The sequence below is a fragment of the Eleutherodactylus coqui genome, chromosome 5 (assembly GCF_035609145.1).
Source record: "Eleutherodactylus coqui strain aEleCoq1 chromosome 5, aEleCoq1.hap1, whole genome shotgun sequence".
Taxonomy (NCBI): Eukaryota; Metazoa; Chordata; class Amphibia; order Anura; family Eleutherodactylidae; genus Eleutherodactylus; species Eleutherodactylus coqui.
In genome coordinates, this window is record NC_089841.1 from 95392954 (window position 1) to 95419539 (window position 26586).

The 26586-nt window shown below is 44.7% G+C and overlaps 1 protein-coding gene across 6 annotated transcripts in view; it reads right to left on the reverse strand.

Annotated features, from left to right (window-relative positions):
• Positions 1-26586, reverse strand: part of ARHGEF28 (Rho guanine nucleotide exchange factor 28) — a 205320-nt gene that overhangs the window by 71454 nt on the left and 107280 nt on the right. For 3 of the 6 annotated variants that reach the window (XM_066602904.1, XM_066602906.1, XM_066602903.1), the window contains exons 8-9: positions 1094-1224; positions 634-902 (exon numbers count right to left, since the gene is read on the reverse strand). In XM_066602904.1, the coding sequence (XP_066459001.1) occupies positions 634-902; positions 1094-1224 (400 nt within the window). Of the gene's footprint in view, positions 1-633; positions 903-1093; positions 1225-24021; positions 24107-26586 lie in introns of those variants that run through there. The other 3 variants (XM_066602908.1, XM_066602907.1, XM_066602905.1) reach the window with 2 other exon arrangements.

Here is a 26586-nt window from a genome sequence, read left to right on the forward strand (position 1 = left end):
CCTGTTTAAAAAAATCACAACTTGTCCCGCAAAAACAAGCCGTTATATGGCCGTGTCAATGGAAAAATGAAAAAGTTATGGCTCTTGATACGCAACTGCAAAATTAGTTGAAATTCAATGATTAGACCATTTTAAAAAACCTGCCCTGGTGGGCACGACAGGGTGGTAGGAAACCCGCCACTCAAGGGGTTAAATGTTATGCTCATTAACCCTGAGCCACATAATGGAAATCCTTCTAACGTGGAGATTGTTCAAAGATCATCATCCTCACTACTGAATGTATACTCTGTACAGCAACATCTCGGAACTTTATTCTGTTAGGTGACCAATATATGATTCACGTATATAGATCTACTGATGCTAGGTTAAGACAGCTTCAAACTAAATTAAAAGAATCACTGTGTCCAATAACCACCTTATATTCAGAATGAGCTGAGATGCTTTATCTTAAGCTCAGGGTGATTATGATCTTTAATTCATGGTCAGCCAGTGTAACTCCATCTGTGGTAACCATCATCATGATTAAAATTCCCTGCAGAATGAATAGCAGCTTTGCAAAACACTGAATCTGCTTCATATTGCTGCCTGCGCTTTGGGTTAATAAAGCCACACTGACCTGTTCAGGGTTCTTACCTTCTTTTCTTGACACTTGAAAAAGCTGCATCCCTATCAGTGCCATACCCCAGCGTCCTGCATAACCGATGTGGTCCTTCGAGTAAGGAGTGTCTTGAAGGCAAGTTGTAGGTAGGAGAGTCTCCACTCTCCACCTCAGGGGAAGCATATGTTGAAAGACTGGTATCTCTTAGAGAGCTCTCCGATGTTCGGGGGGAACCAGACTGGTTATTATAAGAAACATCCAAGCCAGCATTCAAATGAATGAAATTGGCTTCTGAATCATTTACCTAAAGCAATGAGAAATAGCACTTGAGACATTTTGCAGATTCTAGTCAGGTACACATAGTGTATGAGCATGGTGGTACATAAACTGGCCAAACTATAGGAATTGGCAAGAATAAGAGAATTCAGTCAAGCTACACATTTACACAGATGAGGGAGCTCACTCCAGTGTACAACATATGAAGCTACTACTTACTTCATCTACTACCATGGAGTTGGCATATACCTCATCATTTCCATTGAGCATGGCCGAAAGCCTGGTTGCAGCAAGCATAGTTGGAGGGTATCTTATCCTCTTCAGGACATCTACCGACGAATGTCTTTTCTCTGCAAAAAGAGCAAAGGCCACATAAAGTGTGACTGTGACGAAACTGAACAACGAAACCGAACCAGAACCAATAATATATATGGTTACTATAACAAGAATTCTCTTCTGGTGGGGTGGATCTCCTGTAGCTGTTTGTACACTGGATAGTAGGTGGTCTATTATCTGCATACAGACCCTTTGTTCTGCCGTGGGATTGCAGAGGAATACAATATACAATCAGCGCTCCAATGGAGAATCACAGCATGCGGTCCCTGCTATCAGCTTTTCCTTTTGAAATATGGATTTTAAACGCAACTAAAAATCATCGTTCTGCCAAAAAGCAAACAACTGTAGCATTTACACGCAACGATTATTGCTCTAAAGACATAATTTAAGAATATTTTGAGCGATAATCATTGCGTGTAAATGGGGCTTAGGTTGTCGGCATGCAGATAAGAGCGTACGAGATCTTTACTACCCTTTGGATCGGCCAGTCCCTAATCTTACAGATGCTGCAACTGAGCAGCAATATGATACAGGCTTTGGTTCGGCATTGCCAGACCTCCATCATCCTTGCTCCTCTGAAACGTCTCTAGTTCAATTCAATTCCCTGCCTCAAATTAAATCCCTGAACAGGCCATTAAATCGTGCTAAAGAATTTTTTAGGGATCCACACAAAACAATAGTGAAAGATATATAAAAGTTGAGGCGTTCATATCTATTTAATAAGATTAGTCCATCCCACAATAGACTGAGGATATTTAGCACAAATCTCCTTTGTTTGTTTGAGCTTGCATACAAGAGGGAGTGTCAAGCAATTTTTGATGAAAAACGTCAGGGCACCCTTGCCTCACCCTCTGTATGCACCCAACCTCGCTCCATTAGACTTTTTTCCCTGCTGCACGTTGTTCGTACGAATCAGCCATCACAAAAGAGTCAAAGAAACGGAACTATTGTTGGGTGGGTGGGGTGGGGGACATCACTGAAGTACAATGCAACCTTCCCAACAATGTCATCAGTTGGAACACCCCCCAAAAAGGTTCTGCAGACATTCACCTAGCAAGAGAAGCCTCTACTAGTAACTCCCTGCCCACCAGAAGATGATACCAGTTTCTTTTGGGTACCTCTTCATATATCTGTTTGGCAGAAACAGCTAGTCATGAGACAACCTCAACTAGATACTTCCTAATGTTTAGTCCATGAACACCATATACACTAGACAGGCACATGGATTTGGTAACTGGAGAGAGTGTACAAGTCCTCAAAGAGAATGTCACCAACTTTTTGCAGCCCTCTCTAAGAGCAGTATAACATAGTGACAGGCACGATGATAACAGTGATATGTCTGCTGTATGAATCTGTGTAGTTGGAGATTTTATTAGTAGCAGCTAGACAGAGGACTACAGGAAGTAGTCCATGATATTCATGATCTGCAGCTAGCCCCACCCTCCATCTACTGATTGACAGCTGTCTCCCTATGCACAGCAGTAAGCAGACAGCTGTCAATCAGTGACTAGAGGGCAGGCTGAGCGAGTCTACCTGCAGCTGATGAATATTGAGAACTACTTCTGGTAGTCTTGTGTTGCTAGCTGCTGCTAATGAAATGCAATTTACTGAACAAATACATAAAGTAGACATATCACTGTAATAAGCGAGCTTGTCACTACCTTGTGCTGCGCTGTGAAAAGATGGTGACAGCTTCTCTTTAAGAACAGTCAAGTTAGACACAACGTACAGTACTTTCCCTGTGTTGTTATAGCTGTAGTCATGCCTTTGCTGTGCGATATTGTAGCCATTACATATGTAGCTGTCAGAAGATTCTATAATATAATACATAGGTGTGATCCCCAAAAGTCCAAGAATTCAATGTCAATGTCAGTCAAACACATTAGTCAGGAGGGGTATCATCCCTCTTAAGGAGAGCACCTAGGAGGTGAGTGAGGAGACTTATAAAAGGTTGTGCATGCCCCACTGGGAAATATGTAAATAAGGAAGATGGAACAATATCTCTGCAGCGCCACCTATTGGATGGCAGCATTCCTGCGAATCAATGTCCGACCCTTTACACAGGACATGTGTAAAGGGTTGGACATTGATTTGCAGAAATGCTGCCATCCAATAGGTGGCGCTGCAGAGATATGGTTTTATCTTCCTCATTTTCAAACACATTATAAACAGGAGACTGAAGGCTGGGTTCACACAGGGCAGATTTGCCGTGGAAATTCCGTCCCAAATTTTGCTGCGGCCCTTAATCCCGGGATTGGCGAGCCATGTGGATGAGATTTCTCAGAAATCTTGTCCACACGGACGGCAAATCCGCCGTGGCAACGCCGGCGGAAGCAGTCATTGCGTCGCAGATTCGCCGGGCGCAGCATGTCCTTTTTTTTCCCGTTGCGGCCGCACTCTTCTCTATGGGAGTGCCAGCCGCAACGGAAAAGCGTGCGGCCAAGCCGCTCCAAAACCCGCGTCATGAATGTGGCAGATGTTTTCTTCATCTTGGCAGGGGACACCACTACTACAGGGGGCCGCTGTGGGATGTCACCATTACTACAGGGGGCCGCTGTGGGGTGTCACTATTAACGCTGGGGCCGCTCTGTGGGGTGTCACTATTAACGCTGAGGCCGCTCTGTGGGGTGTCACTATTAACGCTGGGGCCGCTCTGTGGGGTGTCACTATTAACGCTGGGGCCGCTCTGTGGGGTGTCACTATTAACGCTGGGGCCGCTCTGTGGGGTGTCACTATTAACGCTGGGGCCGCTCTGTGGGGTGTCACTATTAACGCTGGGGGCCACTGTGAGGTGTCACTATTAACGCTGGGGGCCACTGTGAGATGTCACTATTACTACTGGGGCCACTCTGCGGGTTGTCACTATTAACGCCGGGGCCGCTCTGGGGGGTGTCACTATTAACGCCGGGGCCGCTCTGGGGGGTGTCACTATTAACGCCGGGGCCGCTCTGGGGGGTGTCACTATTAACGCCGGGGCCGCTGTGGGGGGTGTCACTATTAACGCCGGGGCCGCTGTGGGGGGTGTCACTATTAACGCCGGGGCCGCTGTGGGGGGTGTCACTATTAACGCCGGGGCCGCTGTGGGGGGTGTCACTATTAACGCCGGGGCCGCTGTGGGGGGTGTCACTATTAACGCCGGGGCCGCTGTGGGGGGTGTCACTATTAACGCCGGGGCCGCTGTGGGGGGTGTCACTATTAACGCCGGGGCCGCTGTGGGGGGTGTCACTATTAACGCCGGGGCCGCTGTGGGGGGTGTCACTATTAACGCCGGGGCCGCTGTGGGGGGTGTCACTTGCGCCTGCGTATAGATTGCATGCAATGCGAGAATCTGCAGACTGCATCGTGTTTGCACGAGTAGACTATCTATTCGCGAGAACATGCTGGCCTGGATCCCGCGCATGCGCACAGCCGCTGGACGGGATAGGAGAAAAATAACCCCGTGTTTTTAGTGGATGTATTTACATGCTCAATTCTTCTCTTGCAGCGATGCGATACAAAAGAAAAGTTGCAGCATGTCCCATATTTAAACAGAATCGCCCATTTTTCTCTGCACATGTACATGCAGATTTCATGTAAGTGCCATGCAGAAACGATGGCAGATTTTCACAAGCATGAGAATTGAAAGTGCAGCGATGAATTTTTCACGCAAAACGCATCGCACCCACACAAAGATCACGGCGTTGCAAGTGCAATGTCTGTCTCTCTGACAGATATCACACTTGCCCGTGTAAATGCACCCTGTTTAGAAGCAAAGTCCAGCATTATTTTTTAACTTTGCAAGCATAAATGTCATTTTGTAACCCTGCTGTCTGAATACTGCGTATGACAAAGGATTAAAATTGTACATACGTAAGTTACAGTGCCCTCTACCATCCTCTACCATCCTACCAAAAATCAAGAACATCTGAGATGGATCAGTTGGGAGCAGTCGTGATTTTCGAGAAATGATCCAAAATCTAAAAATGTGGCCCTCGGATCAAAAAAAGGGTTTTACACCCCTGCTCAGGAGCAGGTTTTTTTTTTTAACCACTTAAGGGCTCCTGTCCACTGGGAAATTTTCACTGCGTTCCCCCTAGTGATAATCCGGCCTTGGGGAACGCAGTAACCGCTTTCCATAGAGTTGCTATGGGAAGCGCAGCCCCACTGTTCACGAGTGGAGATACATAGTGATTCTCCGCTCGCGGACGGCAAATCGCAGCAGGCTGCGAATTGTCACGGTGAGCTTATCTGTTATATAGGCTCACCGCGGAGATCCGTCAGCTTGCTCCTGCTTCCCGCTGGCAGCGATCCGCCGCGAGATATCGCAACGCCCGTGGACAGGCAGCCTAACTTATAGCCAATACTTCATGGAGCAATGGAAAAATGACAAAAAAAAAAGTTTAAAAAGTGTGAACGGATCCTTCCCTTATGCCCTTTTACACGAGCCAATTGTTGGGTAATTGACTGCATGAGCGCGGACGTCACCGCTAAGGTCATTAGCACTCGTGCAGAGCGTTTACACTGATAGACTTCACTGCTGGATTGTGGGCTCAGCGCTGAGCATTTACACGGTACGACAGGTCCGCGATCCAGCGATGGTTTTTACGTTGCCTGAAAGTCAGCGATAAGAACCTGTGAAGGAGTTTTGCGCGATAACTATTACAGGGCCCATTACTCCATCTGTCACTCCTGCGAGTACGTGCTTCTTGTACCCATATGAAATGCACCCAGTGATCCCTGCTGCAGGGCGGGTGCACGGCTCAGGCCTGAGAACCAAGTCCTGGCACTGCTTTGGGATGAGCGCCTCAGGAATAAAAGCACTAAACTATCGAGATCCTTTCAGCCGGCAACAAGATCCGACAAGCTGTGCATTTTTACAGAGATTACTGCATTTCTCCACTGACAAGAGGCAGAGGTCCAAGCCACAATTCATCCGTCGCCATCATTAATCCCATACATGCACTCCGCTTGTCGTCTCCGAGGGATTGGGTTTACTCCTCAAACAAAAGAATACATAGAGGAGCGGTAAATAATGAAATGCGATAATTATAGGTTACCAACAGCAAGAATCTGCTCAACCCAATCCTGCTGAAGGTCTACGGAGGCCATGTTTAATCGTGCCTTCTGGTTTACAAAGTTTGTTCTAAACGTGTTTTTTTCATAAATGTATTTGACTCCATAAATTTTCAGTTTTAGAAGCCAAAAGTACCCAGGAGTTTTCATGTAGGGTACATTCACACGTAGTATATTTTGGTGCGGATTCACATCAATAGACGCACCTTTTGGTTCAGCTCTTGACAGCAGGCATCACCCTTTTCAATTGAAGAGCCGAAATCTGCTGCAGGTTCGCAGCAAAATCCGCACCCATAAGGCCGAATGCCCACGGCCGGGTCAGATTCCAACTGAGAAATCTCGACGCAGAATCAGACCCTGTGCCCGGGGGCGTACCAGTCTTCTCTTCTTTCTCTGCTCTTTGAATGTGCCCACTGGCACGGCGCCGCACATGCGCAGTGCAGAGTCTTGCACCAGCAATGACGCAGATCTGCCGCAACTCGCAGCAGGATGGACGCCTTCCATTGACTGCAATGGAAGCCTTCCGTGTGAGCCTCGCACTAGAATAGGACATGCTGCGGCTTTCCACCGCGAGGGGGGGGGGGGGGGGGAAAGAAAATATTGCAGTTGCTGCTCATGGACATGGAAAATTGTTTTCCTTGTATGTCCTGTGGGGAGTATTTGCGTCGGGATCCAGAGGAAAACACTCGATCCAAGTCCCGCAGTGCAAATACGGCCGTGGGCATTTGGCCTAATGCAGATTTTGACACAGCTTGTGTTGTGGAAAATCAGCACTAATTCCACTACATGTGAAGTGGATTTTCAGGCCAGAAAAACAATGCTGCCATACCTGCCCATTGGTTACATCCGGTACTGCAGCTGAGGCCTAGTGCTGTTTTTGGAAAAAAGCAGCCATGTTTTATTTAAAGTGACCTTTCAGGCTCCTCCTTATGGTCCTCTTACATCAGCCGATCCTCGGCCCAGTGATCGGTGCCCCTTTGCTTGTGTTTTACGCAGGTCAACGATTGCTGCTATGGGGAGGAATGACCATAAGTAGGATACTTTGCCCCACATTTCTGCAGTTCAGCCCCCTATCCACACAGATGTGCGGATGATCAGAGAGCATTTGTTTTGCTCACTAAAAGCATTTAGATGAACATTTGTGCCCAATACCGCTGTTCAATAAAACAATGCTTACTATTAGCTTTCCTTAGAAAATTAGTCAAACGTTCCTTCCTCTGGGTCAGTATAAACAAATATAACCTCACGAGTTTATATTCATACAGCCGGGAATCTACGGCCGAAGGCCAATTAGGGACCTAGGCCTCAAAGAATCTGAGCATATGGTTTTAAAAGGTCTTTTGGGCATTAATTATTAGAGTATTGACTTATAAGGTGGGTATTTAACCCCTTAGTGACCAAGCCTGTTTGCGCCTTAATGACCAGGCCAAATTTTGGAAATCTGACGTGTCACATTTACATGGAAAAACACTGCAAAGGTTTTGCATATCCAAGTGATTCCGACATTGTTTTTTCGCCACATATTGTACTTCATTTAGGTGGAAAAAATAGACCGATAGAATTTGTGTATATTTATTAAAAGCGCCAAAATTGGGAAAATTTTGAAAACAAAATCATCATTTTTTCACATTTCCAACTGCAATATCTCAAACATGTGCAAACATAACATAGAAATTTTTGATGAGATATAGATTTCCATCGGTTTACTTTACTCTGGGCGCACATTGGAAAAACGTTTGTTTTTTTAACCATTTAGGAGCCGTACAAATTTAACATTAATGGTCAACATTTTGAAGAACACTTTATTTTCCGGCACCAAGCGAAGATTGCAAAGGCTCGTAGGTGTCAGAACGATAGATACCCCCAAAAATGACCCCATATTAAAAACGACACCCCTTAATTTATTCACTGGTGGGGTCAGGAGTATTTTGACCCCACAGTTTCTTTTCAGGAATTAATGCAATTTAGACGAGAAAAAATAAAATTTCATATTTTTGCAAACACATCATTTTAAACACAGGATTTTTTTCTTTACTGCACATAAAAATGAGGATTTACACCCCAAAATGCATACCCCCATTTGTGCGGTGTTCAGAAACATATCTATTGTGGCCCTAATCTTCTTGTTTGTATGCACAACGGGGCCCAAACCTAAAGGAGCAGCCGGTGGCTTTCAGATCAGACATTTTGCTTGAAGGCGTTTTAGGCCCACTTGTAGACCCCTTGAGCGGCCAAAACGCGGGGGACCCCCACAAATGACCTTATTTTGGAAACTAAACCTCTTAGCGCATTAATCTAGGGGTGTACTGCGTATTTTGACCCAACAGTTTTTGCATGAATCAAAGCAAAGCAGAAGAAGAAAAAAATAAATAAATAAATAAAAAAAAAAATCACCATTTTTTGGTTTTTTTTTATCAATTATGTCATTTTAAAAACATTTTTTTTGGACAGCAGACATATGAATGGAGGCTTTCACCCAAAAATGGATACCCCATTTGTCCAGTGTTCAGAAACATATCCATTGTGGCCCTAATCTACTGTCCGTATGCACAATGGGGCCCTAACTGAAAGGAGCAGCTGGTGGCTTTCAGATCAGACATTTTGCTTGAAGGCGTTTTAGGCCCCATTGCTCACTTGTAGAGCCCTTAAGCGACCAAAACAATAGAGAACCCCCACAAATAATCCCATTTTAAAAACTATACCCCTTACCGCATTCATCTAGCAGTGTGCTGCGTATTTTGACCCTACGTTTTTTTGAATGAATCGAAGCACAGCAGATGGAAAAAATTAAGATTGTTTTTTTGGCAATTATGTCATTTTAAAAATAGGTTTTTTTGTACAGCGTACATAGGAATTAAGACTTTCACCCCAAAATGTATACCGCCATTTGTCCCGTGTTCAGAAACGTACACATTGTGGCCCTAATCTTCTGTCTGGATGCACAACGGGGCCCAAACTGAACGAAGCGTCAGACTTTAACTGTCTTAACTTTTACGTGATCTCCATTATCCATTGGATAATGGCGATCATGTGACCGAAGATCGCTCACCGTGGCCCCCGTGACATCTCAAAGCTCTTGACTACCTTTAGTAGCCAGGAGCAAGGCGATTTTAAATTTCCTCTTGACCTCCCCAGCTTCTGCGCTTGCGCCTGCCATTTTGGCAACGGGCACATACGCCAAAACTGGGAAAAGGTCCGCGGATAAGAATCCCATCAGGGGACATCGCCGGTGGCCTTGGTTAAGTAATTTCACCTCCCCCCCCCTCACAGATCGGATCCCTGACAGGTCAAAATTGAGCTTTTTTTTACTTTTACGTGATCGCCGTTATACATTGGATAACGGCGATCACGTGACTGGGAAATGCGTACTATGGCACCCCATGAAATCTCCAGGCTCTTGGCTACATTTAGTAGCCAGGTGCGGGGAGATTTTAAATTACCCCGCCAATCTGCAGCTTTTGCGTCTGCGTCCGCCATTTTGGCGACGGACGCGTGCACAGAAGCCGGGCACGGTCTGCGGATACATCTGGGGGCCTTAGGTACCTAATTTTATCTCCCCTCGTGGATATGATCCATGAGGGGAGATGAAACAAACTTTTTTTTTTTCAACTTTTTTCAACTTTTACGTGATCGCTGCTATCCAGTGGATAGCAGCGATCATGTTACCGGGAACCGCTATATGCGGTTCCCGGTAAGAGCTCCCTGCCCTCGGCTTCTCATACTAGCCGGGAGCAGGGAGTTTTTAAATTTCCCGGGCCTCCCGTCTCTCTGCGCATGTGCGTGACATAATGCGTCTGGTGCGATGCGCAGATGCCGGTGCCAGGGCCGGGGAGAACGAAGAAGATGCCGGACGGCGCGGAGGACGGAGAGTGAGTATTCTCAGCTCCCCTTACAGATCCTAAGTTGAAATCCTAACTTTTTACAACTTTTCATTAACTTTAAGGCGATCGCCGATATCCGGTGGATACCGGTGATCGCGTGACCGGGGGTGGGGTGCCGCGGCCCAGGATGATAGCTCCATGCTGTCGGCTACCTCCGGCAACTGGCAGCATGGAGCAGTCATGTCCTGAGCCTGCAGGGCTGTTATTCCCAGAGGAGGCATGTTTTTACATCCTCTGGGAATTAAACCCAGCAGGCCAGGATGTAAAAAGACAATGGGCTGGTCACTAAGGGGTTAAAAGATGTTCTTTGCGTTTACTACAGGGTCAGCTGTGAGCGGGCTGGAAGGTGCCCTAGGATGGATGTGATTGGTCTGAAGAAAATGGCGGGAAGAAGCCTGCGGGATCCTTCTGTGGAGCTCGGGCCCTAGCAACAGGAGCTGATTGGTGGGAGTGATTGTGAGAGAAAGCAGAGATAAGGAGGTGCTGGCAGGACGGGGGCTTCAGTTTTTTTTATACAGCACCACAAGATTGTCCCTGTGAGTGGAGGAAAGAAAATCGCACCATGCTCTATTTTGCCTCGGACTCAACACAGACAGCCTCCATCGTAGTCAATAGAGGTGTCCAACCCACAGCCACTTTGCAATTAATATTGAGGATGGTCTGCCGCTACCCACATTATTACCTAGCGACAGTGCGGGAAATACATTTTTTTTTAAAAAGACAAAAGTCTGTACTGCACATGAATGACAGCGAGTGTCCGTGGTCATCCGCAATACAGATTTTTGCAGGTATGTGGCCTCTCCGGCCGGGGTCCCAGACGGATTCTGCTGCGGATTCCTGGGCGCGGTATGCGGCTCTCCCTTGTGCAGTCACCTTATTCACTTTGCGCTAACTGGTCTATTTTCGCTAACTGGTCTATTTTCTTGCATGGAATGCAGAGGTGGGCAACAAGGTGGGAGAAGAGGCTTGTCTTTATATGAAGCACTAAGCAGGCTCTACGAGTCCGGCACCGTTTCTGCTTGAATGGGTTACTAAGAGACCAGGATTCACAGTTGTCTCAGCTGCCAGAAATAGAATCTCTATGGGGGATTAGCTGTTCCATTTAGGTGGGGGGGGGGGGTGGCAGGCCACACGGAGATAAGATATGGAAATGAGGAGGCACTTAAGGTGCACAGAGAGAAAACGGAGATCCTGGAGCCTGAAAACAGCACTTCAAGATCCCAGAAGTAGGCGCCGCTTAGCGTCCCATGATGTAATGAGTAGGGTCTATACCATTTACCTTCTGGCAACGCTGTTCTCCGCACAGTCACACTTTCTACACTCAAATGTTTCCACCATAATTGAGGCATTCTACAAATGTTAGGAGCCGCACACAATGGAGACATTTTCTGCATATAAAGCCTCACAATTTCACAGCATTTTGGTGCTGATTTAGCCCGCAGGCTGCACTCTTCACTCAGCAATGAATGACATACACTGTGAAAATCTGCCGCTTTCCTACAACAGATCGCAAAATCTACTCTTGCTCTGTGGATTTTTTTCCACTGTAGGGCCGTGCTGAGACGAATGCATCGGTTTCAGCATGTGGATTTCCGCAGCGGAAGAACTGCGATCCATTGCGGAATCAAATTGCAGATGCAAACTTTTCTCAGCGTGCATGTATGAGTATGCACAGCGTATTGTCCGCGCTGAAGAATTCTAGCGACCATACTTTCTATGTATATTGCTTGCTAGTTCCAAGCGATTCAGCTGCTCATGCACAAAGGCATCGATTGACTTCATCGAAGCGTGTCCGCACAGAATCCACGCTAAAATAGAGCATGCTGTGAGTTTTCTCTTCGCTTGCAGAATACGCAATTCATGCCTGCGAGCGTGAAGGAAGATACAAAATACATGCCTTTCAATGCCCACTGGGGGTTCCTAAAACTCCATTCACTTAGGCCAGTTTCACACGGGTGACAAAATCGCACGAGATGGGATCATACACATGAGAGATGTGGTAAACACATCGCCGCACATTCTATCTTTCTGCCAGGTCGCCCATTGTTCCCAACGCGGGCAGCAGCGGCCCCGTTGAAAGCAATTGGAGAACTCTGCAATCCTCTGCAGCGGCTGTGACAGCCACGGCTGGGGGAATCCCTTCATGTCTGCCAGAATGAAGGGATTCCCCGTAGTGATGCAAAGCCATTTTCACATGAAAATGCCCCGCATCAATGGGGCTTTCACATGGTGGAAAGTGCGATGTCAGGCCGTGATTCTCAGCCGGATATCGCCCTCAATCGTGAAACTAGCCTTACATTGTACTATACTTTGTTGCAGAATTTCGGAGCACATTCCACAGACAAAATTCTACTATTTGTGAACTCACCCCAAGGTCTGCTCACACTCTTAGAAGGTCAGGATAGAACAGCACTAGATGGTTTCAATAGAAGTCAACAGGATTTGTCAAAAATCAGTCATGGTGTCACAGTGTTTTATTTCCATCAGGGACAAAAGTCTGGTGGGAGAACGGCTGTGGACTTGTCTGTTTCCATATGGGATGATCGGATACTTAGGCAAAAATCACTGCCATCACTTACTGAATAGAGAATTGCATACTGAACTCCATTCAGAGTAAACAGGCAGTCTTAAATAGATGAACGACTGCCTGTTTAAACTGGATGACAGACACTTGGTTTTTAAGCGAGCTAAACAAAGCCACATGACTATTACAAGTAAGGGTCCTTTTAGACGAGACGATTCTTGCATGAACAAGCAAGTGACGTCACCGCTAGCGCGTTCGCTCCCGTGCAGTCTGTTTAGACAGGCAGAGGCATCCTTGGCTCGTTGAAAGAAGCATCGTTCTGTCTTTCACATTCTCTGTATAAGCGAATTTAAAAGCCTGAATGAGCGCTGTTTAAACTGAATGATAAGTGAACGAGCCAACGATGATTTTTAGGAGTGCATAAAATGGACAAACGAAAAGTGAAGGATTCTCGTTAATCATTCCGTCACGGGCGCGTGTTTAGACCGAACGATTATCGTTCGCTTTAGCTTGTTTGAGCGATAACCGTTCTGACTAAAAGCACCCTAAGCAATTCCTGCTCATTTACTGTCGGGCGACTATAGGCTTGTGTAGAAATACCCTAAATCCCATAAACAAATGGATAGAGTCATGCACGTAACCAATCACCTCTCTATTCAGTTTCTTGGCTATGCTACTCCCTCCATTACAGGCTCCATGAGGTCCGACATCCTGTAGTGGGATCTGTGCAGCTTAACTGGCATTCGCCAGAGATCAGCAGAACTTGCAGGTCCACCAATGGCGTGCCATTCTCTCCGCAGATGAGAGAAGGCTCACATGGAGCACGTGACAGATGTAAAAGAGTCTGGAGACACAGGGCTCATTGAGATCCAATGCGTGATTTAAGTGGTCCCTTAGATTTTCTTGAGCAGTGTATATAAAAGTAATCAAGTGTCATAAATTACTGTTAACGCATATACCACACTAAATGGGTTATATTAATAGAAAAGGGTAAAAGGAGGAAAATCTGGTCAACCCCTAATGACTCCAATGGTAATTGATAGTAATTTGGACTGCTGTAACATTTTGGTAAGCCAGCCAGGAGATGGTTATATAAATACTGGCTATGAATTAACCACTATAACTGCACATATACACAGCAGCCTGTCAGCCAGAGTCTTTATGGTGGGGGAGTGCTCCCCTTATTAATACACTGGTCAAAAACTAGGTGGCCAGTGTATTCTTTTCAGCACCCCTAGTATTCAAAGAGCACATTTTGGACCATTTTGGCCATTAGTACTGGTATGGACCTGTAGCTGTAATATGCTGACCTTACACAGGACACAATATTAACCCAACTGCCCTGCTTTAATCAAGGATTCTGAAAGCTCTTAAAAATCCATTCACAATTTCAGCGAAATCATTGATAAAGTTTTGGACTCCTTGCATTAACCGTTTGACAAGGTAAGGATCAAACTGTCCTGCTTTGGGACTAATCACATTCTCCCTACACCATTCTCAAGAACAATACTATTTTATTTTTTTTCATTTTACTCCTCTCCTCTTGCTTCTCTCCTTGTACAACTTCATTCAAGATCATTGAGCATCTCATCTGTTCATTCGAGGCTACTATAATATGGAAAAGTCACAGACAAAGAATTATTGTCCGTTTTGGATAATAATGTCACATCTGCAGCCTCAAAAGGCAGGGAAGAAGTGAAAGAAAGAAGGGTGGAAGAGAGAAGAAAAGAAAGGAATATTATATTGCTGTTCTTTGGCTTCCTTACAATTAAAAGTGGTTTTCTAGGGAAATACTATTGGTGACTTTTTCTCAAGAGATAGGTCATCAATAGCTGATCATCTGGGGGCCGCCGCTGATCGCTGATCACTGCCGCTACACATTGGTGTATGGAGCAGAAGTGGTTGTTCCGACCCCTATGTAGTGGCCGGTACTTGTAACTGCAGGTGCTGTGCTGTCTAAAATCAATGAGAGCTGCATTTACAAGTGCCAGCTACTACACAGAGGTTGGAGCAGCAGTTTCTGCTTCGTACCCCAGTGTATAGCAATGCTGATCAGTCGGTATACCAAGTGGCGAGCTCCAGCAGATCATCTCTTGATTAGTTATTACCTTGGGATAGATCAACAATAGTGTTTCTCTGGAAAACCCCTTTAATTATTACTATAATTTTTCAGATCATCAATTTGAATAAATAAAGGACAAGGAAAGAACTAGAGAGTCCGAACTCATAAGTCATACAAAGCCCAATATCAATTTAAGATGGCCATACAGAGTCAGATTGTATGATAGTTACAAAAGTAAAATTAAAATCAGGCTAAGAATATAGTTGATTATGGACTATAGGTTTGAGGGGTATGTGGCTTATATGCCTGCCCTCTTGTATTTGTCTGTGGCCGCTTTTTGTGATTTTTGTCTGTTTGAGAATTCCCTTTCTGTGATTTTAACTATTAGTGTAAGGTACTCACAAGAAGCAAGGACCCTTGTCGTGGGTTGTGGGCTCACACATTCTAGCTAAAATATCAGTTAATACCTCACATTTATCACCAATTATCTAAAATATGCAGTGCAGCTTTAGCCGTCGGGGAAGCCCAGGGTGTCCATGCCGATGTGCGGTACCTTTGGGGGGCAGGGCAGCCCGCTGGTTTCAAATCCGGCGACATTAATAGGTTGCATTCAGCATGGTGCACTACATGCACCATGTGGTCTGACATCTTGTATTTGACTTTCTTGTGCAGGAATTAACATTAAGCAACCACCCCCCTCATTATAAAGATGGTTGTGAGCGGTTGTCTCATCAGTGTCCTCACAGGTGTCTGTTTTTGACTCCTCCATATATCAGTCTGGACTCTGCATGTTTGGGGGATATGTGGTTTATATGTCTGGCCTCTTGTATCAATGAGTATGTGACCGCTTTCTGTGATTTTTCTCTGTTTGCTAATTTCCTTTCTGTGATTTTATTTATGGGGTATATATTAAATAATTTTACCATGTTCAACATGTTGGAAAGGTCTTTGCAGTCCGTTAACTAAGAATGACAAATTGAGGCATTGTGGTTCATGGGAGGCAGAAGGATAGAGGCCACCAACAGTATTTCCACTTCTGTACAGTGTAAAGGGGTTCCTCACTGACTTTGCTGGCCGGCCCCAGTGACCACCAGTGCATTTTCATCTGTCTAAACGTTATTTTTAGGGGTCAGAGAATCTCTTTAAATTAACAGTACTAAATCCAGAAAAGGAATCTTAAAACCTATTGCAATTATTAAAAATAATAATAATAATCTTTATTTGTATAGCGCCAACTTATTCGGCAGCGCTTGACCTGTACTTGGCCAGTAAGATAGACAGAAATGTTCCTTGCTGTGTTCGGACCACACATTTTCAATCATTTAATAGTGTTTAATTTGCATTTGTGTTCCCAGCAGAAATGTGAAGCAGAACATACCATTACAGCATTTCTAAGAGTTCACCACCACAATAATACCCCCAGCGGTCTGGCCATAGTTTAATGTTTAACCACCCCACACTAGCACTGTACACACTCAAACCATCTTAAATGTGATCTGATCGGACTTGACATATACTGGATATTGTCCTCCTCTACTGTAAAATTCTACACACAGTAGAGCTCGGTGCCTACATAAAAGAATGATGGCCAATATTCTTAATAATGTATAACAATGCCTACGTAGAGCGTACCTTACCTTTCAGAATAGGCTGTGTGTCTACAAGACTAACACCATTTCTGGTCATTATATAGCTTGCATCCTGCATTCAAGCCATTTTCCCTACTGTATGCTAAATATGTGATTTTCAGTTCTCTCTGAACTGATGGAGCAGCCTGCTTATATGCCATCTTCTATACCTTGCAAATGGTGAAGGATTCTGCTCCCCAACTCTCTGTAGCACACAGAGGAATATCAACCAGTAGGCCACTAGAAATGTACAAGTGCTGAGCAGTGGAGATGTGATTTCAGCAGGTTTAAAGTGGTTTTCCAGGCATAAATACTATTGATCACCTATCATCAGGATAGGTCAACAATAGTTGATCAGCTGGGGTCTGCCGCTCAGGACCCCGACCGATTACCTGAGCGAGCACAGGCTGTCAGCGCCACAATAACAGAAAGCCTCCACGCCGAACTCTGTGTAGTGGCCTGCGCTTGTAAGTGCAGGTATGGCTCTCATTGAAATTAACACGAGCTGTGCCTGCAGTTGCAAGCGCTGGCCACTACAGGGAGGCGCGGAGGTCATCAGTAGTATTTATGCCTGAAAACCCCCTTTAACAGCGTAAATACTCACTTACTATTTGCTCCAGGCATGTCTGTGTGAGTTAGGCCCCTTTCACATGGGTGACAGCGATATCGGTGCTACAAAATCGCACTGATATCGTAGCTGTGTTCACACGATTTTGTAGCATCAGTGATGTGTTTTTCTTGTGAAAAATTGTGCATTGCTTGTCTGCGGCTAGCGATTTAATCGCAAGAAGGTTAAGCCCTCTCCCCGAAAATAGGCCCTACCTGAATTTCCTGAATATAAAAAAAAAAAAAAAAAAAAAGAATACTTACCTAGCAGGCACGGTTTGGGTCCTCCCGCTGCTCTCCGGAGCTCCACTGGGCATCCTGCAGTCCTTGTTCGCCCACAGAAGATAATTTTCCTGGAAGCGATGGCTCTGATTGGTTCATCCAACGCTACTCAGCCAAAATTTGTTTTTCACTTAAATGCATGTATTTTTGTATTTTGGGCAACCAATCATTTTTGCAAAGATACGCTATTCTACCAAAAGTCATTAAACACTTGAGCAAAAATCAAAAGTAATATTTATTTACATATGTTACTACTTAGTGGGGCCTCCTTAGGCCTCAATTTCATTGAATACTCTCAGGGACATACTTTCTACTAACAAAAAACAAAATGTGGCAACAGCACTCAATATACATTTATCATCAGAAAAATACACAACTATGTATAATGTAGTCACATAAAATAATGCAAGGTTCTTGGTATATAATTTGATCAAAGTATATTGGCCCATCTACCAACATTCCAGGTGACCAGGCTTTCGGATGGGTCACAACATTAATACCAGGCGGTTTAATCTTAACCTAGGAAAGCTGGGTTTTAGTGTATCTCGACGCCACCAGAAGCTAGGTGTTTGACAGGAGGAACGCCCCCAGTCACACCCCTAGCCCCCCGAAAGGGTCAACGTAGTAAGGCCCTAGCAGCACAGTGTGGATTGATTTCTGTGTGCAGGGTACGCGCAAATCAATCCACACTGTGCTGCTGCCTGTGTGTCATTTCAGGCATCCTAACCCCGCGGCCGGCACCTCACGGCTCCGTGGCTTCTGTTCCCTGACTGTACGGGCTGGCGGCTGCGTGCTTCCTGCCGGGGGCTGCCTGACAGCTCTGTCGTGGCAGCCACCTCTCTGCTGGGTCACGGCCGCTCCCCCGGTGACAGCTCAGAATACGGCGGCCACCTCTGTGACCCCGGACACCCGCCTCACCAAATAAAGATCAGAAGATGCCAGCCACCTCACTGATAGGTGACAGCACGGCCGTGTTCGTGATCCGTGATGGACGCTGACTGGTGTGAAGAAAAGCTGATGTGAAAAGCATAAAAAGTGTACATTGGCCTCCCTGCTGGGGTTCGGCATTGTGGGCCCACCGGTGGACCCTGAAGGACGCTCCCCTGCTGACACGTGAGAAGCTAAGTGCTATCCCTTCAGTGGGGCCGCCGGGGAACGCACTTGCACCAGGGGCTGTGCGAAAGCCGCGGTGGCACCCCATCTGTGCCTTCTCTGAATAACTGTTGTGCCCTTGCAGGACCTGCCGAATAACAACCACTGCAGCCAATCAACATCAGGGGGCGTCACTCCCCTGTCAATCTTGACGCCACCAGGACTTCCTGGTGATGTCAAGATACACTAATACCGGAAAGCTGTACACCTACCTTGAAAGATGTATCTCTCTTGGACCTAAGCCTACAAATAAAACCAGGGAAGGAAAGATAGCACTTTATATGGTCCAAGAACCTTGCATTATTTAATGTGGTTAGTGTATGAAGTTAAGTATTTTTCTGCTAAAAAAAAGTATATTGAATGCTGTTGCCACGTTTTGTTTTTTGCAGCCGTGGTTTAACGTGCTCCTACAGATTTTTTATTTGGGGAAGTGCTTCTTTTTTTAAATTATACTTTCTACTAACGTCTGATACACTTGAGCTGGTATTTCCCTTTATTCATCCTGCAAATGTCTGATAAAATATGAACCAAAGCAGACCGAAACAAAATTAAACGACAAAATCATAGACTAGGAAACACAGAGATGCACTGACTAGATAGAACTAGACCAAGGTACTCCAAACTAGACCAAGGTACTCCAAACTAGACCAAGGTACTCCAAACTAGACCAAGGTACTCCAAACTAGACCAAGGTACTCCAAACTAGACCAAGGTACTCCAAACTAGACCAAGGTACTCCAAACTAGACCAAGGTACTCCAAACTAGACCAAGGTACTCCAAACTAGACCAAGGTACTCCAAACTAGACCAAGGTACTCCAAACTAGACCAAGGTACTCCAAACTAGACCAAGGTACTCCAAACTAGACCAAGGTACTCCAAACTAGACCAAGGTATACTGAATTAAATGTAGTCACAGCTATCCACTGCACCACACTGCACAAGCCAAACATATTCAAGGGTTGACTCAGCAAAGTGGTCAGTCGATCCTCCTCCAACAGGGGACCTGTGTGACAGGTGCATAGCAACTGTCCCAACAACCAACTTGGACATGAAGAGGAGACAATGTAGCAGAAGACTTCCTGCTTATCATAACTCATCCACTTTGGTCTATGGGCTCTTTCTAGTATTGCAACTCACTCGAATATGGTTGAGTTGCAACATCACTGACAGATCATGTACAAAAATGGTACAGCTATTGGAAGAGAGCAGACATGTTTTCATAAATGGGATAGGTGTCCCAAGTTGCCTAAACCTTAGAAAAAAAACATACCTACAGAGTACATTTAGTACCAGCGAGCCCAAACTACTTTTCAGCTTTCACATTTCTACTACTACAAGCTTGAAGACTGAAAAACAAAGCGGTGAAATTTGGCAACGGTTAAAGCGTTTACTCGCTAGGAAGTCAATGTTACATCTGCCACAGGAACTGTAATCAAATCAATGACGCAAAAGCATGAAACGAGACAAATGTCCAAAACATCTGGCAGAGTTTTAATGACACGGTCTAATTGGTAAGCCCCCCCACCCCCACCATGTGTAGCGAGCAGCACACACCGTACCCTCAGCGGATTAGGACCTGAAGAGCCGCTTTTGTTTCCATTCCATTTTACGCAATTAATCAAAGCAGGTTTGAGATTGGAAACAATAATGAAGATTGAGTATCCATTCTGTGTGCCGAGAGATTTCCTGCATACTGTTACATTGTACATGATTGTATCTGCAAAGAGGAAGTCAATAATTAACCCTTCACTAATAGCGCTGATAAGTTGTACATACAGGATAACCAAACACGGAACACAAAATCAGCTAAACTATAGAAAAGTGGGAAGTTAAAAGGTCTCTGCTGGAATAATTAAAACTTACATATATCAAGTGTCATAAGATGCATACATCGGTGAAAAGAACGAAAATCGTAACAACCTTATTGGAGAGCAGGCAGCATGATAAATTTGACACATGTTTATCGTAGATCCCCTCATACATTTATATCAATATTTTGTTAAAAAAAACAAAAAAACTACTAATAAACATGGCGCACATTTATAATAAATTTGTCACATTTTAGGACGCTTCTAGCACATTCTGCCAACGCTCTCCAATGTTCCTGTTCTCTAAACCTGCCCAGTATTTGACTGGTATTATCATCAGTCTGTCCTCTGGAGGCTTCCATATTACTGCAGCCAGCAATAGGAATTTACAGTAAGTAGTCCCTGCTTCCTCCTCACTCTTCCCGTCTGTCAATGTTGGGTAGGTTTACTCTTCTAGCTGCTCCCCAGTGCTTTCTGTACCTAACTGGATTGTAAAGGGAAGGCGCTTCTACACAGAGAGAACACCCACATGACAATCTGGGTGTCTACTCTCAAGAGAGGTCATCAATAGATGATTGGTGAGAGCTTGTCGCTCCGAATCGCTGCCAATCAGTAGATCCCCCACCGGCTGTCAATGCAGACCGTGTTGTCAACATTGCAGGAGCCCAGTTTGATATTACAGCCATTGCTCCCACTGATTGAATACAATCTGTCACGTGAAAACTACGTGGCACGTCCTATTTTGGTGCATATTATACAAGTCAATGAACCTGCGTAAATACGCAGGGGATATGCAATTTTCGGTTGCATTATTACTCAAGTGTTATGCGACCAGAGCCCACATATGCCCATATGAGTGAGCCCTAATTAGGTGCAGATATTGCCACAGTGGATCTGACCAAGGCTTCCTTCATATGCAAGTCTAAATCTGGTTTCTAGCATTTATTCTGTTTTGTAAAACATGCCATGAAATTCCAAGCGTTTTTTTTTTTAAAAACAATTATTTTTAATGGTGCCGTTATTGGTCATACATGGACATCTCTATAGAAAAATATGCTTTTTTGCTGCGTTCTTTTCCAAGATATCGAGGGCTATTTTTAATATCTTTTTCACTGACTTTTTTTTTTGGGGGGGGGGGTTAAGCTTTCTTGGGGGGAAAAAAAAAAGCTACAAAACAAAACTTTAACACTGTTTTTTTCCTTAAATTAGTATATTAACGCTAAAATAATGTATGGGAATGGGTTCCTCACTTTGTTTTGGACATTTTGAGACATAATATGTATCGTTTTGAAAGAGAGCGTATACGATGACTGTTTTGGTTGGCGTCGGCTTTGGGTCATTTTCTTTATGTATATATTTTTATTTTATTCTGTAATTTTAATTTTTTTTACTTATTTATGTAACCATTTTTTTTTTTTACTATGTACGTCCCCCATGACATCATATAAGACCTCTGGGGGACATTCACATTTTTTTTTTTTTTTTTTAAATTGACATTTTCCACTGTAGCTGAGCATCCATAGCCTGCCCCAGTTACAGGGAAAACATGCAGGGTCTCCAGGGTCTGCTAGGACCCTGCAGCTCTGCTGTAACAGGGGGACCCAGCAGTTACGTGACCACCGCCTCGCGTAGTGGAAGACTCACTTCCACTTTCACTTTTCAGTACATAGTGCTCATTGAGCGCTAAGTACCCTGGAAAGAAAGCAGAAGTGGTTAAAAACCGCTCCTCCCTCCTCCTCTGGGTCCCCAGCTGTGACTAACAGCTGACAACCCAACCTGCTCCTGCTTGATTGCAGAACAGGGGCTTAAATCCCGTGCTGCATTTTTACTATCGGCTGGTACTAAAGCCCAGGACCAAGCACCGTAAATTTCCAGTGCTTGGTCCTTAAAGGGTTAATCAGTAGCAGAACATACTTAGAAGACTACTTACTGTAGTGATGGATATTCATGAGCTGCAGGCTGGCCACACCCAGCCCTCCAGCCAATGATTGATAGCGCTCTGCTTACTACTCTGCATAGAGAGAGCTGCCAATCATTGGCTGGAGGGTGGGGTGGGTGTGGCCAGATGGCAGTTCATGAATATCGGGTCTAGTTCTGTGCCTGGCTGCTACTAATAAAATGCAAATTTCTCCAAAACTACTGCACAGATCAACACCACAGGCATATCAATATAATCAGTGTGACATCAACTATGTTATGGTGCTCACAGTGAGGGCTGCAAAAACATGGTGACAGAGTCTATTTAACCCCTTAAGTACAGTAAATAGATCCTGGGCTTTAATCCCAGCCGATAGCAAAAGTATGATGAAGGGGTTAAAGCCTCTGCTCCTGCAATCACGTAGGAGCAGGTAGGGTCCTCGGCTAGCAGACACAGCAGATGACCCAGAAAGGGAGAAGCGGTTTTTAACGGCCTCTGCCTTCTCCTTTCCCAGCTACATAGTGCTCAATGAATGCTATGTACTAAGCAGTGACAGTGGAGGACGTATTACTTCCAATATGTGACCTGGTGATCACGTGACCGTCTGGTGCCCCGTTACAGCAGAGCTGCAGGGTCCCAGCAGCTCCTGATCATCTCTGTCAGTGACTATTGTGACTAGAGGGGTAGTTTTTCTCTCCTGTAACTGGAACTCCCCAGCTACAATAGAAAAGTGTGAAGAAAAAAAAAAGATAATGGGAATGACCCCCAAAGGTCTGGGGAACATGCATGGTAAAAAAAAGGTTACAAAATAAATGAAACAAAAATTACAGAATAAAATAAAAATATATACATAAAAAAGAAAATAACCACCGCCGACGCCAACTAAAACAGTCGCCATACGCACCCTGTAATCCAAAACTATACATGTTATACATCAAAATGTCCTAAAATGAGAAATCCATTCCCATACTTTATGTTAGCGAAATATACAATTTTTAAAAATAAACTATAAATGTAAAAAAATAAATCTTTTTTTAACTTTTTACTCCTAATAAAACTAAGGTGTTAAGAGTGCATTTACACGGGGCAGAAACACTTCAGAATTAATGTTGTGGATATTGCACCGTAAATTAATCAGCGTTTCCGCATAAAAACCTGCGTCAAGATCCACACCATATCTGCAGCCGATTTTCACCTTGGAATATGGCGCTGTCAGTACAAGCCAACACACATGCCCCTCGGCAGCCTCTAATGAGCGCTGAGCCGCTGGTCAGGTGATGCGGAAATGGAATGCTGCAAATTCCATGCGGATTTTTTCTGCAGCGTGTGAATGAGACGTCTTGAAAAAAAACTCAGCCTATTTGCTGCTACTGTAAATGATGGGCATTTTTAACTTTAATTTTAAATGTGTAGCCTTTATACCCCAGGGGAACATACAGCGCCCTTATATGCTTTCATCACAACTGTTTAAACAGGATGTAATTACTTATACACGAGAGAATCGGTGAAAATCAAGTCCATCGCATGACTAAAAAGGACACCGCGAGTTATAGACTCAAGTGCAACTCAATACAAACATTAGATACTGATTACCAACACGGCCTTGCAGGTGGAAAGGAATCAAAGTAGTAAAACATGTTTAAGACCGGCTCCAGAGAGTAACAACAAGTAAGATATCCTACTCCATTACATAAAAGGGATCAGATCTACAAGATTACTTGGTTTCTCTTATGGGGAACAATCACTTTTTGCTCTACTGGCTAACACCGTAACTAACTTTTTTTGATGTACCTTCACCTTACAAGTACTCAGCCACGCATCACAGGAACCCATATTATATAGAATATTCGATATAACAGCATCCAGGAAAGGACTGGCAGTGCGGATTACTTCTACCTTGCTTGGTCGGCCTCCTGTGAATTCTCATTTTGGGAAAAGATGGCCAGGAGTAATTAAAAGGAGAGTCTGAATCCGAATCCATGTCCCAGTGCGGAATGTAGCAGGTTCCAGCAGGAGAGAAGCAAGGCAGACCCCGAAGCTTCTCCCAAAACACGCAAGACGATGGAAAGTAGAGGAATGAAGAAAGTTGGATCAAGTTGCCCTCTCTGCCCAGGGGAGGGCCAGGCTTCTCTTCAGGCGCTCAGGCATGTAGACAGATCACAGGAGGGAATGCAGGGAGAGATGGAGCTGCATCATGGTCCGCAGCTATTCCAGAGGTCAGCTGGTGCCAATGAATCATTAGCTCACCGAATCATTTCTATGCTAATGCAAACAGCCTAAACTGCGGGTGAAGCTCGTGAAGTGCACTTGTAAGGAAATAAAGGGGACAGAACATTTCCAAGACTGTGCTGCTGATTGTCCTTAGAGTCCTGGATGCTATCACGGCTCTTGTTTGCACCGTCCAAGATGGCACTAAACAACTGCTAAATCCACTGGAGCCACACAATTATTACAGAATAAGAAACGTTATACAGAGTTATTAGACGCTTCTCAACGTTTTATGGAAACTGAAGTATTAGTAATATAGCCAAAGCACTTCCATGGTTCTTTAGTATATGTCTAAGTTTGTTTGACAGAGCCTCATGTGGTGCAGAGCATCAAGGCAGCAGAATGCAGTCCTAAGCTCAGGCTCACGACCTGAAGGTTGGCCTCTACACCTCTTCATGGATCTCAATCAGACTTGGTCTACATACTCTTCATGATCCAATTTACAAATATCGCGAGTTTCAATCATTTGTCGCTCAAGGCAACCCATCAGAACACAGCTTTCATTTTACTAGAGCAGCTTAACCTCTTTGTGACACACATACAGCTATATACGTCCTAACTGAACATACCACATGCAGTTAGCATATATATATAGCAGTCTACTTTATATGCTGTATGGAGTGGGCTTGGGAATTAAACCCACTCCAGACACTCGCCCATAGCAGCTATAAATCAGAGATAACTCTGATCGTAGCTATTAACCTTTTAAATGTTGCTGTCAGTTCTGAGAGTGGCATTTAAGTGACCCAGTTGGGATTTAAATGTTCCAAACAGCCACCAGGGGACTTGAGAAGTCCTCAGGCTGCTATGATACCATCTGGGTATAACAGCAGCCTGGGGAATTCTGAAGGCCCTCAAGGCTGTCATGATCACTTGTTGATTAGGGACTTGCATTTAAATAGACAGCCTGTTAAAATACAGTATAATGCAATACCATAGTATTGTAATATACTGCATAAGCAATCAAACAACCACAGGTTCCAAGTCTCCTGTGGGGACTAATAAAAACAGAAAAAAATAAGATAAAAGAATTTTTAATTATTCTAAAAATAAAAAATATTAAGTTTAAAAAACATAAGCACACCCCTTCTCCCAATCGTTGCATTTAAAAAAATAAAAACAAAAAAATCTAAAAATTGGTTTTGTTACATCCACAAATGTCCAATTTATTAAAATATCACATTATTAATCCTGCATAATTAACTCCCTGCTAGTCTTCTACCGATGACTAGGGTTTGTTCACTCAGATCGCTCGATTCCTCCATTCTAATGTAATTTCACACTGAGGGCTTATTTACACGACAATATATTGGCCAAAGTTTTCACGGCCGGCAGATATACGCTACGCTACATCAGATTACAATGGCGTATTCCAGTGGCGTAATAGCGCCCGGCTGGCCAATAAAGCATTGGGCGCTTTTACGCCAGGCAGGAAAGATAGTCCTGGAACTATCTTTCTGCCCGGAATACGTCGGCTGCTGCATGGGCTCCTATGGGAGCCAATGACAGCTGCCGGAGAAGGAAGGTGGGAGGGAGTTTAGCAGCGTGACTGCTAAACTCCCTCCCCCTTTTCTCCTTCGCCCATGGCTGTTTGCAATGGGTGGGGGAGGGGCGGAGCCAAGTTCCACCATGCTCCACCCCCTCCCTTTGCTGGCTGTGGACAGGGGGCTGGGGCTTAGCTCCACCCCTGTTCCACCCCCTCCCATTGCAAACAGCCAGAGGGGAGGAGAGAGGAGGTGAGCCGTTGAGGGTAAGGGAAGGGGGAGATAGCTTAGCAGAGCTAAACTGTCTCCCCTTGCCCAACAGCACTGCGGCCTCAGCGTGCATGTGCCGGACCTGTGCCATCTGAACGGGCGCACAAATGTTAGATTTGTGCGCCAGTTCTCACGTTTTAACGGCACCTGCAGGCACACATAAAAACGCCTACGGCCATGTAAAAGGGCCCTGAGGGTGTATTTACATGGGCGATTTTGACATGAGATTTCTGTGCATTGTGAGACACACATAAATTGTACATGAAAAAAGAACAAAAAACAGGCAATTCTTTTTCTTGCACTCTGAGTTTGAGAGAAAACCTAAGTTCAATGTGTAAATATATGCGGAACATGGACTCCATACCTTGTTTCATCTGTTTTTTGGCTTGAAAAAGACCTCTACAGGTCGAAACGTCGCCTAATTTTAAACTATGAAACA